The sequence below is a fragment of the Gekko japonicus genome, unplaced genomic scaffold (genome assembly GCF_001447785.1).
Source record: "Gekko japonicus isolate JY-2015 unplaced genomic scaffold, Gekko_japonicus_V1.1 scaffold759, whole genome shotgun sequence".
Taxonomy (NCBI): Eukaryota; Metazoa; Chordata; class Lepidosauria; order Squamata; family Gekkonidae; genus Gekko; species Gekko japonicus.
The window spans coordinates 716383-732062 of NW_015176473.1; the positions used below are offsets into that span (position 1 = coordinate 716383).

General features: G+C 51.8%; 1 protein-coding gene across 1 annotated transcript in view; it reads right to left on the minus strand.

Annotated features, from left to right (window-relative positions):
• Positions 1–8247, minus strand: part of CLDN1 (claudin 1) — a 50888-nt gene extending 42641 nt beyond the window's left edge. The window contains exon 1 of the mRNA XM_015427164.1: positions 7832–8247. Coding sequence (XP_015282650.1) covers positions 7832–8054 — 223 coding nt within the window. The 5' untranslated portion in view covers positions 8055–8247. The remainder of the gene's footprint in view (positions 1–7831) is intronic.
• Positions 8248–15680: the final 7433 nt, after the last annotated feature.

Here is a 15680-nt window from a genome sequence, read left to right on the forward strand (position 1 = left end):
GAGGTCTCCCATCCAAATGCTTGCCAGGGTCGGCCCTGCTAGGGTTGCCAAATCGACTCACCCCTTGGAGCGGGGGAGCCTCGCCAGGGTCCGGGAGTTCTTCATGGACGCACGCGTGCGCCGGCAGCACGTCACAGGAAGTGACGTGCTACGTGCTCACGTTGGGGGCATGGCCCACATCATCGGGGGTGGAAACAATAGGGTTCCCCCCCCCCGACGATGTGGGCCATGCCCCCAACATGAGCGACATGGCTGCCTCACCTCTGGTGACGCAGCTTCGGAGGCGGAGTTCCCGCCGGGGCCCGATTCCGCCATGGCGGAAATCCGGTCTCCGAAGCAGGGGATTCCCCGCCCCCCGCCCCCATTTGTCAACCCTAGGTCCTGCTTAGCTTCCGTGATCTGACAAGATGGGGCTTGCCTGGGCTATTTCAGCCAGGGCTCCAACATGTTTCTAAGGCTGAGGTGACTGTTCTTCTATTTCTGTGTCAGGGACAATTTGGAGATGGGGGGGGAGGAATATTTCCTGGGAAGCCCTCCAATGACCAGAACGCTTCCCTCAGCTGTTTGCTATCATCGATTCCTCTACTGAAGAGAAGAGAAAAGAAGAGATTGTATTTGTACCCCCTGCCCTTCACTCGGAGTCTCAGAGCAGCTTACAAACTCCTTTCCCTTCCCCTCCCCACAACAGACACCCTGGGAGGGAGGTGGGGCTGAGAGAGCTCTCTCGAGAATTGTCCTTGAGATAACAGCTGTGGCAGAACTACAGCTTGCCCAAGGTCATCCAGCAACTGCACGGGGAGGAGTGGGGAATCGGACCCGGTCCTCCCGGATTAGAGTCCCCGCTCCTAACCACCACACCAAACTGGCTCTATGCTACACCAAACTGTTATACCTGATATGGGAAATTCCAAACAATCAGGGATCACCTACTGAACGGTATCATGTCGCAATGCAATGTAGCCAATCAGATATGATTGTACTGCTAAGTCACCGAGAGCAAAGGAAGGCGCATGGGAGGGAGGGAGGGCACGCTTAACGGGTGATGCCGGCTAATCGAGGATCACGTAACAAACTGGATGACATGACAGCAACACATAACCAATCCGATTGGTGTTGATGTCACAGAGGGCAAGCCAGACAGCTTTCAGGAACAGCAGCTTCCGTTTCCTCACCCTTCAGAGCCCAGCCCATGTGGGCATCTATGGAGGAGGAGGAAGAGGAGGAGGAGGAGAAGAGGAGGAGGAGGAGGAGTGGAATTTCCCATGTTAGGAAATTCCTGGAGATGTGGGGGTGGACCTTGGGCAGGGCAGTCTTAGGGGAGGGGAGGGACCTCCGCAGGGTATAACGCCATAGAGCATTTTCTCCAGGGGAACTGATCTTTACAGTCCGGAGATCAGTTGTAATCAGGGGTCGTTTCGTAGAAAAAGAGCTAGGGGAACTCATTAGCATAACTCATTAGCATATGCCACGCCCCCTGACATCACCGGAAGTGTGTCATAAGGCCACACACCCCGCCCCCAACGGTCCCGGCCGCCGCTGCCGGCCTTGCAGCTCCACTGCCAAGCCCCATGAGGGGCCCGGCGGTGGACCTGCAAGGCCGGCGGGAGTGCAAGGAAGCCCCGCAAATGCCCTCCCTGGCCCCAGGTAGGCATGGGTGGGGAGAGGAAGGGAGGAAGCAACTTACCCTCCCTCTTCTCCTGCCTCCTCCTGGCTGAATGAGGGCCGGAAGCGGGGCGGCCGGAAGCAGGGGGCGGGGCTTTGTCATGTGCCCCGCCCCCGTACCTCACCCGGGGGAACTGCGATCCCCCACGTTCCCCCCCCCAAAATGACCTCTGGTTGTAATTCTGGGGGGCGGGGTTCTCCAGGACGCGAGACCCTGCGCGGCTCCAGCTTGCTGCCGAGTGGGGCTTCCTGTGTTAATGAGCGGCCGCTCACGCGCACAGTTTAGAGGGGAGACTGGGGCAGCCCTCCAACAAGTGGGTTCCAAGCCTGCCCTTATTTCCATCCATGCACTGCCTGAGGACAGGCACGCCTCATCCAGGTGTGGCACCAGCACCGAGACAGGTTCCTCCAGAGCACCGGGATGTTCAGGGGCCACGCCCGGCCTCTGAGAAACAGTGACTCACGCAGCCAAATAACCCCTACATCGCAATCATTGCAAATGATCCCCTTTCCCAAGTCCCAAGAAGAAACTGCCTGACGATCCCTTGGGAGGTCAGAGGAGGAGGGGGAGGACGTTAATGACGGCTGCCTCGGAAAGAGCAGGGCAGCGTGGGATCTTCCCAGATGCTCTGAGGACTGGCTCGGTCCACGTGAAGAGCTGAAGTTGTCTTAGACTGAATCAGGCCACCGTCCACCAAGACCCACCTTGCCTACTCCGACTGGCAGCTGCTCTCCAGGGTCCCAGGCAGAGAAAGGTCTTCCGCATCCCCTCCTACCTGATCCTCTTGGCTGGAGATGCCGGGGATTGAACTGGTGACCTTCTGAATGCTGTGCCTATCAGCCACAGCCCCTCTCCCACTCGATTGTGTCATCTACACCCGGGTCCTTTTTGGCTGGAGATACTGGAAAGGATTAAACTGGGGACCTTCCGCATGACAAGCAGATGCTCCGGCCCTGACCCATAGCCCCTCCCACATGCCTAAAGTAAAGGTCAAGGTTCCCCTTGCTCGAAAGTCAGTCGAATCCGACTCTAGGGGGGCGGTGCTCATCTCTGTTTCCAAGCCGAAGAGCCAGCGCTGTCCGAAGACTTCTCCGTGGTCATATGACCGGCATGACTAAACGTCGAGGCGCACGGAACGCTGTTACATTCCCACTGAAGCGTTACCTATTTATTGGCTTGCATTTTCTTGCTTTCAAACTGCTAGGTTGGCAAGAGCCGGGGACAGAGATGGGAGCTCACTCCGTCACGCGGCACACTCGGGTCTCGAACCGCCAAACTACAGACCTTCCGGTCTGCAGCTTAGCGTCTTAACCTCTGCGCCACTACGGCCCTCAAGGAAAAATGTTCCAGCTCCCTAATGCCTTGTGTTACTCCAAGCAAAGTCCAGCTTTTAGGCAGCTCTCCTGCCTTAACAAATGGGTGACTTCCGGGTCCAGCGACACCATTCCAGCACACAGAAGGGAGCGTACGGTTTCCAAAAGCCACTGGGGGAAGGCCCTCTGAGTTTACCTTCCTTCATGTGAGGAGCTACAGAGGGGGACCCAACTATGGTCTGTTGTATCCAAAGGTTTTGCGGCAATTCAAGCCTTCATTGTGGCAGAAACTTTCATGTGTCGCGCAAGGGGGAACTGGCTCACAGAAGCTCAGCCACAAAACATTGGTCAGCCTCTTTGGTATTTAGCTAGTGAGTTGGTGGACCAGATAAAGGCAGATAAATACTCTGCTGGGCTCCTGAGTTCCCTAATCTGGTTAAGGCACACTGGCAGTAGACAGGCACAATCTGTAGCAAAGATGAATCCCCAAACTCTCTCAATAGCTGACTCCACAGAGAGCAGAGTTCTGAGGCTCAGAACCTTCATTCAAGTCAGGGTTCAGCCCCAGAAAAGAGCTCTGAGCATGTGCAGTGTGCCTTTCCTCATTGGGGGAGCACAGAGAGAAGTGACAAGTTCAAGGACGCAGTTTTGGGGTGAACTGAACCTCAGCACACGTCATGTCAGAGATTAAACATACAGCTGGAGAGAAAAGGTAGTTGAAGCCCCTCTGGATATTTTCAGCACCGTTAAGGATCAGCTCTTCCAACAAAGCAATATCTTTTTAATATACACAAAGAGGGCAAATCCACAAGGCTCTCTACTACTAGCCAAGGTAGTCTAAAGGAAGCCTCTTGACTATCATTTTCAGAGAAAATAAACCTCTAAATACCAGTGTCAGGAGGCAACATCAGGGGAAGGCTTCAGCCTCCATGTACTGTTGGTCCTCTCCAGAGGAACTGCTTGGCCACTGTGTGAGAGAGGAGGCTGGACTAGGTGGACCTCTGGTCTGATCCAGCAGGGCTCTTCTGAGGTTCCTATGAAGGCCTCAGACTCTCTGCCCTGTTGTTGGCCCTCCAGAGGAACTGATTGGCCACTGTGTGAGACAGGAGGCTGGACTAGATGGACCCCTGGCCTGATCCAGCAGGGCTCTTCTGAGGTTCCTATGAAGGCCTCAGACTCTCTGCCCTGTTGTTGGCCCTCCAGAGGAACTGATTGGCCACTGTGTGAGACAGGAGGCTGGACTAGATGGACCCCTGGCCTGATCCAGCAGGGCTCTTCTGAGGTTCCTATGAAGGCCTCAGACTCTCTGCCCTGTTGTTGGCCCTCCAGAGGAACTGATTGGCCACTGTGTGAGACAGGAGGCTGGACTAGATGGACCCCTGGCCTGATCCAGCAGGGCTCTTCTGAGGTTCCTATGAAGGCCTCAGACTCTCTGCCCTGTTGTTGGCCCTCCAGAGGAACTGATTGGCCACTGTGTGAGACAGGAGGCTGGACTAGATGGACCCCTGGCCTGATCCAGCAGGGCTCTTCTGAGGTTCCTATGAAGGCCTCAGACTCTCTGCCCTGTTGTTGGCCCTCCAGAGGAACTGATTGGCCACTGTGTGAGACAGGAGGCTGGACTAGATGGACCCCTGGCCTGATCCAGCAGGGCTCTTCTGAGGTTCCTATGAAGGCCTCAGACTCTCTGCCCTGTTGTTGGCCCTCCAGAGGAACTGATTGGCCACTGTGTGAGACAGGATTCTAGACTAGATGGACCATTGGTCTGAACCAGCAGGGCTCTCCTTATGTTCTTTGATGCTCAGTTAGAAGTCAACTGAAATCTGAAACCGTGCTTGCAGAGTTCACCCCGGAGATACTGCATGCAGGGGGCCAGGTCATATATGTGGGGTTCCTTCATCGCTCCATGCAAACATCCTCACGCTGACACTTCCCCACATTCACCCAGAGGAGGGAGAGAGTAAGCAACAAAATGCACACTGTGCCCCTTGCACACAATGGCACTGATTCCTACAACTGCAAGTGCCCATTCTGGGCATAGGTATATAACCAGCCCCCCAATGCATTTTTCCAGAATGCAAAGAAGGTTAGCAAACACTGGGGAACATTTGTGGAGCAAGAATACCACCAAGAACAAATGGACCCTGTGCACATTTCGGTACCCCAATTCGTTTTCGCTCAAGTAGCCATGATGGAGGGGTGAGGGAGGGTTTGTAAAATTCCTCTCTGCGTGTTGATAAAAAGAAGGAGGGCACCAGGCACGCTCTGTCTAGAAACAGCATGAAAACAATGGGAGGGAATTTGCCAAGTTCCAAACTTTGACCTCTGCTGATTGGCTAAACCCTCTCACTAAATGGTTTCCCTCATTTCGCCAGACAGACCTAACTGCCGCTAGCCACAAGGCAACCCTTAAGACTGGTGGAAGACTGAACCCTTGGGTTCGTTTCCCACCTTCTGGATCCACACCACTCACCAGTTTCGTTCCCAAACCAGTCCTATTCCTCTGTTATGCAATCTGGCCAAGGCGGCCTTTGCCAGGTGCGGCTCTAGAGTCTCTTGGCCCAGATCCAGGCCCTGTTGATCAACTTCAAAGAGACTTGGGGAAATAACCCGCCTACCAAGACCGAGGTCCTATTCCCAGGGCCAGCATCCAACTCTCTTTGCCTGAGCAGAAATTACAAAGGAGGGAAAACCCACCAGCAATCAAGGGCTCTGATAATGTCATCGGCTAACAAGCTCAGGCACAAAAGCAAATATGTAAATAGCCGGAGAATATCTGGCGGGTCTTTGGTGTCGAAATTTCCAGAGGAGAATTCGAAGGAGAATTTCGAAAGCAAACACGTCATCTCTGTATTGCTTGGTTTGGCCCCTAAATCTCCACATTACTATTCTGGTTAGGAAGACAACCCCGAGGTCCAAGAGAAAACAGAATCCATGCAAAGAAAGACACACAGCCCTGAGTTCTTCTCGAGGAGTTACTGAGCAGGGGGCACAAAGGGACGCAAACCTGTGTTTCTGTCTCTGTTTCTATCTTGTCTTGAGATAAAACCATTTCGACGAGTAAATGAGAGCGAGCGGGAATACAAAACGGCGGATTAAAAAAATGAATGGGCTGATCGTGCACAAGCCAGGGATGCCAGTCTCCAGGTGGGACCTGGGGATCCCCCAGGATTACAACTCTTCTCCAGACTACAGATATAAATTCACCCAGAGAAAATGGAAGCTTTGGAGGCTGGGCACCAGTGTTCCCCCTAAGCTGAGTGAGTGTGAGCTAGCTCACAGTTTTTTAGCCTCCGGCTCACACATTTTTTGTCTCCGCTCAGGAAGGGATGGGGCTCCAGAGCAAACTAATTTATGCAGTAGCCAAATCACTCACTCGCAACTTTAACGCCAGGAGCTCACAAAGTGGCATTTTTGCCCACAAGACTCCACAGCTTAGAGGGACCATTGCTGGGCACTATGGCACTGTACCCCACTGAGGTCCCTGTCCTCCCCAGACTCCACCCCCAAATCTCCAGGAGTTTTCCAGACTGGATCTGGCAACCCCCACCCCTCAATGTGGCCTGTGTCAGTTAATGCTGCAGGTAGGTGAGGCTCGGTAACTTTCTCATGTGCAGCTCACTTGGAAAAAGGGGAGGGAACTGTGGTGCCCCTACCTCCTCATTTCTTTCGGCTTCCTAAACAAGGAATTGGGAGCGAAGTGAATTAAGGTAAGGCCCTCGACTTCAGCTGCCTGTGAGAACTGAGTCACGGGGAGAGTCTGTTTTCAGTTCTGTAAAACCCTCCCTGCAAAGCGCTGTGATTCACACACGCATCCAGAGGAATGTTGCAGCCTTTGTTCTAGCCAGGGTTGCCAACGCCTGGTTGGGAAATGCCTGGAGCTTTGGGGGTGGAGCCAAGGGAGGGACTCACATGGGAGTCCACCCTCCAAAGCACACATTTTCTCCAAGGGGAACTGATCCCGAGAGACAGGGGGACTGATCCAGAGATCCAGAGAATTGATCTCCTGGAGAGCAGTTGTAATTTCAGGAGGTCTCTCCAGACCCTGCCTGGAGGTTGGCAGCCCTAATTCTATCAGAGCTCCTGGGCTTTTAACCACAGCATTCTAGAATCCCGGGAAAGTGACTCAGTCGACATCACCGGCCACAAAGGAACCCTTCCCAGGAGAAGAGATTAAATGAACACCATGTCCTCCTCATGGGACAGGTCTACACTTTGTCTAAACAGGTCTAAACTTTGTTCAGATGTGCACCTTTATAAAGGGCTCACTGCCTTGGTAATACTGCCGTGTCTTTCGGAAGCTGGATTGCCTACAAATATTGAGGGCCAGAAGCAAAGTTCCCATCCTATACATGGCCGCAATCCTGTGAGGCACACGAAGGGGAAGAGGGCAAAGTCTATAACCACTCGAAGATAGTTTGAAAACAGGAACCCAAACTGTCCCTACAAGCCTCAGTGACAGTTTTCCTAAATTCAACGGGTATCTTGTCCAGAGACAGCGTGACTGCGGGCCCATCCAAGCTCTGCTGGGGGAATCATAGACTCATAGAGTTGGGAGGGACCCTCCAGGGTCATCTAGTCCAACCCCCAAGTGCCGTCTGTCTCACAGAGTCTCTGGGCAGCCTTGAGCCAGCCACGCCCCGTCCACCTCACTGCCCCATGTGTACAAAGTGGACACCACTGATCGATCAGACGGGGTGGACGCCAGTCAGTACACAACCTTTCAGACAGGCGAAAGTTGCCCCGAATAAGCATTCCGTGAGCCCTTTTCTGGGAGGTGCCCCCAGAGAAGAGGCGTGTTCCGTGGGCACCTTCCCCCCCCCCCATAGCACTGCAGCCCGTCCGGCTTGCTACTCACCCTCCAGCTTGAGCAGGGAGTCGTAGACCTTGCATTGCATCTGCCCCGTGCTCTGCATGACGCACGACATCCAGAGGCCCTCGTAGATGGCTTGGGCCGTCACAATGTTGTCCCCAGCGTAGGAGGAGATCTTCCACTGGGGCATGGCCGTGCTCACCACGATGCCGATCCAGCCGATGAAAGCCAGGATGAAACCCAGCATCTGCAAGCCTCCACTGGCCATCTTGGTCTGAGAACGTCGGAGCCCCTCGAAGGTCGGGAAGAAGAAGCTGAGCGGGTTCCTTGGCTGGAACCTCTGGGATCAGTCCTGCAGCTCGGCCGGTCCTTCTACTGCTGGCGGAGCAAAGGACGCTTCTCGTTCTCCTCCTCTCTTTGTAATCCACAAGATTTCAGAGCAACTTGTCCTGCTGAGGAACCACCTGCACTGGAGCCGAGAGCATCTCTGGCTCGCTATTTAAAGGGGAGTCCTCGGAGAGCCCCCTGGTGGTTTCGCTTGAGACTGCAGCGCAGCCCTGGTTGTCTCTGGAAGGGTTTATTGGCACCCAAACGTGAGAGGCAAGGATAGACCTTTACTTTAACAAAATGAATGTTGGTTGCAACGGAGGGGTGCAAAGAGACAGAGGAAAGGCTTTTCTCCACTATTTCCCAAGAGAGCACGTCGATGGTTCGTTTTGCCCATTGTGCATAAGTTTCTGTAATCGGCTCCTTAACTTATGACGACATGGGATCCACCCTGTTCCCTCGCCGGTTTTAGGGAAGAGCTACACCCGTCGATGAGAGCTGACGAATGAGACAGTCAGCTTGGAATCACTCTAAGGACGGCGGGTTCCACAGCCCCAAACTCTCCCAGGACACGTGCCGGCTACAAGCCTTGGCGGTCAAAGTTCCTTTTCGGCTCCCTTCACTCTATTCATGTCTGACCAGTGAATTTCCAGAACTGGGGAGGGGCAGAATGAGGCCCCAAGCTGTTTCCCTATTTCCCCCTGCTCAGATTTTTAAGACAGCCTGGGGGGTGGCCTTTGAGGACTGCTGAACCTCAGCGGGAACTGAAATGTGTTGTTGCATTTCCACACACCCCATCTTGAGACTTCAGAGCAAGGGCCCGGTTTCATTAAAGCAGACAGCCCTGCTTTGATCAGGGCAGCTAGGCTTTAATTCAGTCCGGGCGCTCAGGGAGGCAGGTGGCAACTCTTTAATTTCATTTATGCTTTTAATTATTGTACCTTTCCTTTGTTTTGTACCCTTCGAAGCGCATGGATTCACAAAACTTGAGCAGCAGAAAACACTTATTTCTTATTTTTTTAAATGCAAGCTCTAAAAGGACTGAGACAGATTTTGCAATGGCTAGAGTGATCTTGGGGTCCTTATCACTGAGAAGAAGAAGAAGAAGAAGAGGAAGAAGAAGAAGAAGAAGAGGAAGAAGAAGAAGAAGAAGAGGAGGAGATTGGATTTATATCCTGCCCTTCACTACCCAGAGGAGTCTCAGAGCAGCTTACAAACTCCTTTCCCTTCCCCTCCCCACAACAGACGCCCTGGGAGGTAGGCGGGGCCGAGAGCTCTGACAGAAATATCTCTTTTTCAAGAACAGCTCTGAGAGAACTATGGCTTGCCCAAGGTCATCCAGCAGCTGCAAGTGGAGGAGTGGGGAATCAATCCACAAGGGTAAATTCTGTCACTGTAGACCCGGCCTACCTACTTGATGATAAAGTAGGACAGCTCTCCCGCCCCCCTGCTCCGAGCTTCTTGGGGACTGAAAGGGCCCCTTGGCAATAATCAGGGTCCTCCCTGGCCACCAGTGTGGGGTGTGTGGGGCAGGTTTGCCAGCTCCAGGTTGGGGGGACCCCTGGAGATTTGGGGATGGAGCCTGGAGAGGACAGGGACCTCAGTGGGGTAGAATGCAGGAAAGTCAACCCTCCACAGCAGCCATTTTCTCCGGGGGAACTCATCTCTGTAGTCTGGAGATGAAATGTAACTCCCGTGGGTACGCAGGTCCCACTTATAGGCTGGCCTCTCTAAATCAGGTCCAAACTACAGTAAGGACTCAATGCTCCTTCTAAGCTGTGGAGTCTTGTGAGCAAAATTTCTACTTTGTGAGCGACTGGCATGAAAGCTGTGAGCGAGCGATTTGGCTGCTGCAGGAGTTCGTTGGCTCTGGCGCCATCCTTCCTGAGCTAAGACAAAAATGTGTGAGCCTGAGGCTAAAAAACTGTGAGCTAAACTCACACTAACTCAGCTTAGAGGGAACACTGGTTTTTGGGACTGCAGTGTGCATACCATGACTGAACTGAAGGGAAACTCCCCCATCATCTTGCTTTTGCATTCCCCCAAACCCTCCAAAATATTTGGTGTGCCGGCAAATCACTGTTTGTGCTTCTCCGCCACCGAGGCCCTGAGCCCTGTTTGTGTTCCTCCTTAATCCTCCGCCAGCTAATTCTCAGACAGTGCCCACCCTAATTGTCCTTCTTCTCCAGAGCAAATAAGCAATAGCAGCTGGAAAACAAAGGCTTTGTGGAAGGGAGGGGGTGTCGGGGGGCCTTGTTTTGACCGGCCCTCGTTCCATCTTGATGATTCTGAGGATTTCAGCCAGTAGCTCGCCAACTTAGAGGCTTCCAAGTGGTGATTACCCAGCGGGGCTTGCCTGACCGCAGAAGGACTGGAGGGGGGGGGGAGACAATGGCAGGCGGAGTAAACAAGACAGGGTCAAGGTTCAGAAAACATCTCTCTTGCCTCCCTCCCGGCACCGAACCCCAGCTCTTCTCTTTCTTTGCCCCCCCCCCCTCTCGAGAGAGAGCTTTGCAAAACAGTACAACTGAAACTCATTTGCTCCCGGGCATTCTCAGAATCCTATGCGCCAAAAAAGAGAGGCTCGATATTCTCCGGATATTTCCCGAGAGGGTAAAGGTCAGCAGAAGGTTTGCTGGAACGGCTGTGCTCCTACAGGCGAGAGATCACGGCAAGGTCCAGATTCCAATTCATAAGAACATAAGAACATAAGAGACGCCAATGTTGGATCAGGCCAAAGGCCCATCCCGTCCAACACTCTTCTGTGTCACACAGTGGCCAAGAACACCAGGGGCCATCAGGAGGTCCAGCAGTGGGGCCAGGACATTAGAAGCCCTCCCACTGTTGACCCCCCCCAAGCACCAAGAAGACAGAGCATCACTTGCCCCAGCGCCCCTATCTATACCTTGTGGCTAAAACCGACTGATGGACCTCTGCTCCATATGCTTATCTAATTCCCTTTTGATGCCGTCCATGCTTGTAGCCGCCACCACTTCCTGTGGCAGTGAATTCCATGTGTTAATCAATCTTTGGGTGAAGAAGTACTTCCTCTTATCTGTTCTAACCCGACCGCTCAGCAGTTTCATGGAGTGCCCACGAGTTCTTGTATTGTGAGAAAGGGAGAAAAGTACCTCTTTCTCTACCTGCTCTTTCCCATGCATAATCTTATAAACCTCGATCATGTCACCCCTCAGTCGTCTTTTCTCCAAGCTAAAGAGCCCTAAGCGCCTTAACCTTTCCTCATAGGGAAAGTGTTCCAACCCTTTTATCATTCGAGTTGCCCTTTTCTGCACTTTTTCCAAAGCTATAATATCCTTTTAAAGGTGTGGTGACCAGAACTGCACACAGTATTCCAAATGAGGTCGCACCATTGATTTATATAGGGGCATTATGATATTGGCTGATCTGTTTTCAATACCCTTCCTAATAATCCCCAGCATAGCATTGGCCTTCTTTATTGCAGTCACACACTGTCTTGACATTTTCAGTGAGTTCGATCCCGCATTCTGAGCCCTGTCTAGAACTTTCACCAAAGTGGTCGTGTCTTTTTAATTCTCAAAATCCTCCTAAAGCGTATTCTGGGATGCTTTGCACTTTTAACCGAGGGGCTGTGGCTTATTGGTTGAGCATTGGTTTGGCAGGCAGGAGGTCCCAAGTTCAATCCCCGGCATCTCCAGTGGAAAAGGACCAGGCAGTAGGTAATGTAGGGTTGCCAAGACCCAGGTGGGGGCAGGGTATCCCCTGGTTTGGAACCCCTCCCCCTGCTTCAGGACTGTCAGAAAGCGGAGGGAATGGCTGCTGGGTGCTCCATTATACTCTATGGAGACCGGTCTCCATAGGTTATAATGGAGAATCGATCCATGAATATCTGGGGCTCGGGGGCAATGTTCCCTCTAAGCCGTGGAGTCTTGTGAGCAAAAACTTTACTTTGTGAGCTACTGCCATTAAAGTTGTGAGCGAACAATTTCACTACTGTATCAATAAGTTTGCTCTGGAGCCATCCTTCCTGAGCTAAGACAAAAATGTGTGAGCCGGAGGCCAAAAAACTGTGAGCTAGCTCACACTAACTCAGCTTAGAGGGAACCATGGTGGGGGGGGGGGCTGGTTTTTGAGGTAGAGGCACCAAATTTTCACCATAGCTGTTGGTGCCTCTCCAGAAAAAAAACCTCCAAGTTTCAAAAAGATTGGACCAGAGGTTCCAATTCTATGAGCCCCCAAAAGAAGGTGCCCCCATCCTCCATTCTTTCCAATGGAGGGAAAGTATTTAAAAGGAATGCTTTTAAAAGGAATGCTTAAACATGACGGCCAGAACTCCCTTCTGGCTTGCTGGCCTCACCTGGCACCCCTAGTGACATCACAGAAGTGACGTCGCATCCTTGCCCCTGGCTCCGCCCCCAAAGTCCCCAGATATTTCTTGAGTCGGACCTGGCAACCCTAAGGTGATGTGAAAGGCAGGAGGCCCTGGGGAGCTACTGCCAGTCTGAGCAGACAAAACTGACCTTGTGCCGGGGTCTTTAGGCAGGTCACACCACACAGGGCTTCAGAAGAAGATAACTGCTTTATTAGTGATTCCAGTACTAAAGAACACGTACACAGCTTGTGTCAGGAATGGCCTTCAGTATAAGGGCCTCTGACTTATAGTGAAATCAAACATCCCCCCTCCCAATGAATTGAAGCTAATGATTATAATTCGCACGTGCGGCAAAAGCAAGCGAAGAAGCAGGCATAGCAAAAAGCCGTTACGTTCCCAGCCGAGTAAAAGGCAGCTGGAGACTACAAGGCCGAGCCTGAGATAGCGCACAGTAGCTGGACAGGGAAGACCTGAGAAGGAGGAGGAGAACACCCCCTCCACATTCCAGATCCGTGACAGGGCTACCTGACACCTTGAGGGACTGAGAGTGACTCAGTAGAAGGCAACAGAACAAATCTGGAACCTGGATCTATCGGTGGAAGGTTCTTCTCCATCCCTCATCTGCCCAATGCAGGTGTTTTGATTCTGCTCTGGGGTGGGGGGTGAGTGGGAGGAAGTTGGGGGGGGGGCCTGCCGTTTGCCTGGCTGGCTCATAGGAGGATTTGGGTGCAGACGGGAAATGTATGTTCTACCGGCACATTCTTGCTTTGCCGCAACTGCCCCCCCCTCTGTCTTCCTCACACATCCGTCCAATGCACCATGACCCAACAGTAAAGTAAAGGTCAAGGTTTCCCTTGCTCGAAAGCCAGTCGAATCCGACTCTAGGGTTGCGGTGCTCATCTCCGTTTCAAAGCCGAAGAGCCAGCGCTGTCCGAAGACGTTTCTATGGTCATGTGGCCGGCATGACTAAACACCAAGGCGCACGGAACGCTGTCACCTTCCCACTATTTATCTACTTGCAATTTCTTGCTTTCAAACTGCTAGGTTGGCAGGAGCTGGAATAAGAGACGGGAGCTCACTCCGTCATGCGGCACCCGGGTCTCGAACCGCTGAACTACCGACCTTCCACAGCCTGCAGTTCAGCGTCTTAACCACTTGAGCCACCGCAGCTCCAACAGTATTAAGTTACAAAAGATGATAGCTTCAGGTGGGTAACTGCGTTGGTCTGAAGTAAAAGAGCTAGATTCAAGCCCGCAAGTGCCTACAAGAAGACCAACCAAATCTGGAGGGTATATCGCTTTCGAGAGTCACAGCTCCCATCTTGTACCTGAGGAAGGGGGATTTGACTCCCAGAGGCTTCTACCCTGAAGAGCTTGTTAGTCTTTCAGGAGCTGCTGGACACAAATTGAGCTCTCTTACAAAATATCAGTTTTCCTTGGTGTCTCAGTCCTGCTGCGAGGCAGGAGGACTGGCATGGTTTGTCTCTGGTATCCATCCTAACAGGGGTCATTTCGTAGAAAAAGAGGTGCAGGAGCTCATTAGCATAACTCATTAGCATAGCTTATTTGCATATGCCACACCCCCTGACATCACCGGAAGTGTGTCAGAAGGCAACACCCACCGCTCAGACTCCACTGGACTCTTTTGGATTGCTAGCTGTTGGGGGGGGGGAAATGTGCAGATCTGCCCTCACAGAGGAGGGAGAGCTGGTACCTGAATAAAACTTGGTCTTAAAGGTGCCACTGGACTGTTTTGGATTGCTAGCTAGTGTGGGGGCGGGAACGTGCAGATCTGTCCTCGCAGAGGAGGGAGAGCTTGTACCTGAATAAAACTTGGTCTTAAAGGTGCCACTGGACTGTTTTGGATTGCTAGTCTTGGGGGGGGGGGACATGCAGATCTGCCCTCACAGAGGAGGGAGAGCTTGTATTTTGTTCAAAAGCCCAACTAACGCCTTCTCGGCGTCGAGAAATAGTAGCGCTAGCTGTTTTTCGGGGTGGGCTTCGTAAAATTCTAAAGCAGTTATCTTCTTCTGACACAGAGTGGGCCTTTGGCCTGATCCAACATTGGCATCTCTTATGTTCTTATTTCCGTTAAACAAGTAAATGGATCCCTTTGAAAGGAGAGTCTGAACCCCAGCAGCTGAGCACGTGGTTGCTCCCTTGGCATCATCAATTAACAAGGTTTTTTTTTGCAACGACAACTAAGGTTGCCAACCTCCAGGTGGGGCCCAGAGACCTCCAAAGCAGCCATTTCCTCCAGGGGAATCTAATCTAACAGTCTAAGCTAAATGCTGTATGCTTTTTAAACAATAAAAATTCAAATAACACAACTAAGTGGGTTTCTTTGTTTTTGTATTATGAAATGTTCGTAAGTATTCTAATATCCAATTTTCTATTGTTTCATATATAATCATAGAATGTTAGAGTTGGAAGGGTCCTTGCAGGTCATCTAGTCCAACCCTCTGCACTCTGCAGGAGCATAGCCGAAAGATAACCCTACAACATACCCGAAAGATGGTCATCCAGCCTCCGCTTGAAAACGTCCAGCGAAGGAGCATCCACCACTTCCCAAGGCAGACTGTTCCACTGCTCAACCACTCTTGCAGTTAGGAAGTTTCTCTTGATTTTTAGCCGGTAACGACTCTCTTGTCATTTCCACCCATTAGACCTAGTCTTGCAATCCGGAGCAAGAGAGAATAGATCTGCTTCATCTTCTACATGACAGCCCATCAAATATTTGAAGACTGCAATCATGTCCCCTCTAAGCCTTCTCTTTCCCTGGCTAAACAGACCCAACTCTTTCAGCCTTTCCTCATAAGACTTGGATTCAAACCCTCTCACCATCCTGGTTGCCCTCTTCTGGACACGCTCGAGCTTGTCAACTTCCTTCCTAAAATGTGGTGCCCAAAACTGGACACATATATACACAATGAAAAATACAGTAACATAAACCAATCACAAGATAAAAAGCTCATGAATAACAAGACCGGGGTGTGTATTTACAAGTCACCGAAGAGGGGGGAAAAGGCCTTTTGAAAACAAGGGTTATCAATAAAGATAATAAACCTTGAACTGGACCAATATTTTCAAAAGCCGTGGAACATCCACTAAATGCTGAAATGAGCAAGGCTTAGAACTCCACAATATGTCCACATGGGTGTGGCAGTCCTTAAACCCTTTAAATTCAACTACCACTAACACAGATCCCAGGTAGTCT